This window comes from Spinacia oleracea, chromosome 1 (assembly GCF_020520425.1).
Source record: "Spinacia oleracea cultivar Varoflay chromosome 1, BTI_SOV_V1, whole genome shotgun sequence".
NCBI lineage: Eukaryota > Viridiplantae > Streptophyta > Magnoliopsida > Caryophyllales > Amaranthaceae > Spinacia > Spinacia oleracea.
Window position 1 is genome coordinate 116,028,787 of NC_079487.1, and position 2,184 is coordinate 116,030,970.

The 2,184-nt window shown below is 35.0% G+C and overlaps 1 protein-coding gene across 1 annotated transcript; it reads left to right on the plus strand.

The window, feature by feature from the left end:
- Positions 1-265: 265 nt before the first annotated feature.
- On the plus strand, positions 266-1,466 carry LOC110801613 (uncharacterized). The gene has a single exon (XM_022006980.2). The coding sequence runs from the start codon at positions 497-499 to the stop codon at positions 1,019-1,021; it is 525 nt and encodes a 174-aa protein (XP_021862672.1). The 5' UTR covers positions 266-496; the 3' UTR covers positions 1,022-1,466.
- Positions 1,467-2,184: the final 718 nt, after the last annotated feature.

Sequence of the window (2,184 nt, forward strand, 5' to 3'; positions counted from 1 at the left end):
AATCCCAATTCATATATATTAGGGTGAGAATGAAGGAGGCGGGAAAAGCAAAAGAAGTCACTTTGAATAAGGCCCTGGTCTTTTTGGCTTAATTTCAGCTTCAGGACTTATTTGGCAGTTCAGTTCAGTTCAGTTCAGGAGCATTCAGTTCAGTTCAGCTCTAAAAAACAGGGCCTAAATTAATGTAGACCGGATTATTTAAAATGTTTGTAATAGAAATTTCCCCTTGTCAAACCTTTCTTAATTTTCACAACTGGCAAAATGAATCTTCCACTTTCCTCTTTGTTAAACCCCAGTTGACTTCCACCTTCCCCCTATATATACCAATCCCTATCCTCCCTCCCCCCATCAAATTCCAAACCACCAAAACATTTCTCTCTTTTTTTCTCAACTTATTTGAGTTACAACTTTTATTTGGTTCGTGTCAAGTTCGATTCTTATTTTTCGAGGTTTAAACCTTTTGGTCACTTACCGAGAAAACTAAACTAAAAAAGTAATGGGTAATTACGCATCTTGTGCATTGTCAACAATCGGCAAACATAAATCAGCGAAAGTAATCATGCCATCAGGAGAAGTGAAGCAATTTCAGCAACCCATGAAAGCGGCGGAACTTATGCTTGAGATCCCGGGATATTTCCTCGTTAATTCCAAAGCTTTAAAAATTGGAAGGAAATTTTCAGCTCTTAATGCAGATGAAGATCTAGAGATCGGGAACGTTTACGTCATGTTTGGGATGAAGAGGGTGAATTCCCTTATTACAGCTGCTGATATGGGGGCTCTTTTCCTTGTTGCCAAACGCGGCTCTATCGGTGGCAACAAGGTTAGAGTAGTTCCATCATGGTCCGTCGAGAGTGATTCACCACCGCCGCATGCGGAGGAGGAGGAGGAGGCGCTTGATGACATGAAGGTCATGGTTGAGGAGTTGTTGTCGGAGTTTCAACATAGGAGGTCTATTTGCCGGTCTAAGAAACCGGTTCTTGAAACTATTGTGGAAGAACCTGTTAGTATTTTCTCACGGTGAACCGGAAGTATTATTATTTAACTAGGAAAAAAACAAAAAACAAAAAAAAAAAATAGAAAATTGGCTTTTTGGGAATGAATTTGGAAGCTCTCTTGCTGGTTTTTAGATGGAGGGAGAGGGATTGAATTCATGACTATTGGGGGATAAAAAAAAAAAAAAAGGGTGTCTCATTATTTATTACTCGATCTCTTCGGATTTAACGGTAAATATTATTTCCGGATAGAGGGAGTAGATTTTTAAGGGTGAGAAAAGACGTGCGTGATGAAATCATGTACTCGTACGTATTATTCTTTTGATTTGTGATCAATGGGGGGTATTTTTTTGTGACTTGAGGGGTGATTAAATCACCAAATCAAGTTATTGTAACCCTTTATTGGCAAGGAAAAAGATACTATTATGTAAATTTTCAGAATATATATTACTTTATTATGTTAATTTGATTGTATACCTATCTGTCTTATTCCAATTACAGATCAGTGCCTAAATGTGGTAACAAGGAGTATTATAACATCAAGGCTCATCATTCATCAACTCTGTGTTACAAATTCTTAGATGCACCAAATTATTATTATTATTATTATTATTTTTTTAGTCGATGTCAAAAGAAAAAAAAAATGCACCAAATTAAGTACACCTAAACAAGCTACATTATTGATTTATTTTGAGTATAAAACTTAATGAGGAATAAGGCGGAAATCAAGGTGAAGGAAATGTGTGAGGAGGTAGTGCATCTACATTATTGAGATTCGTGAAGTTAGAATATGTGATAATTTTCCATTAACATAACATTCATAGTGACTCATCTTAAAAGTACTAAACAAGAAAAAACTTTATTCTTAGAGACTAGAGAGTTGTTTATTTTGTTATTTTATACTTCCTCTGTCCCTTAATACTCGCACCGTTTTAACTGGACATGCTTGCCAATGCACAACTTTGACCATCAATATCTTTAACTACATATTATAAAAACTTATAAAATATTAATATTTTGAAAATATATATTAAGATGAAGCCAACAATATATTATATACTGACATTTGTTTTCATATACTAGAAATAAAATAAGGTCAAAGTGAATTATGTGAATAGTGCAAAAAGTCAAAACGGTTCGAGTATTAAGGGACAGAGGGAGTAATATACTCTTGTATTTCACGTAGGTATAC

Excerpts from the sequence above, each read along its gene's own strand:
- LOC110801613 (XM_022006980.2), top strand. The coding sequence starts at position 497 with ATGGGTAATTACGCATCTTGTGCATTGTCAACAATCGGCAAACATAAA.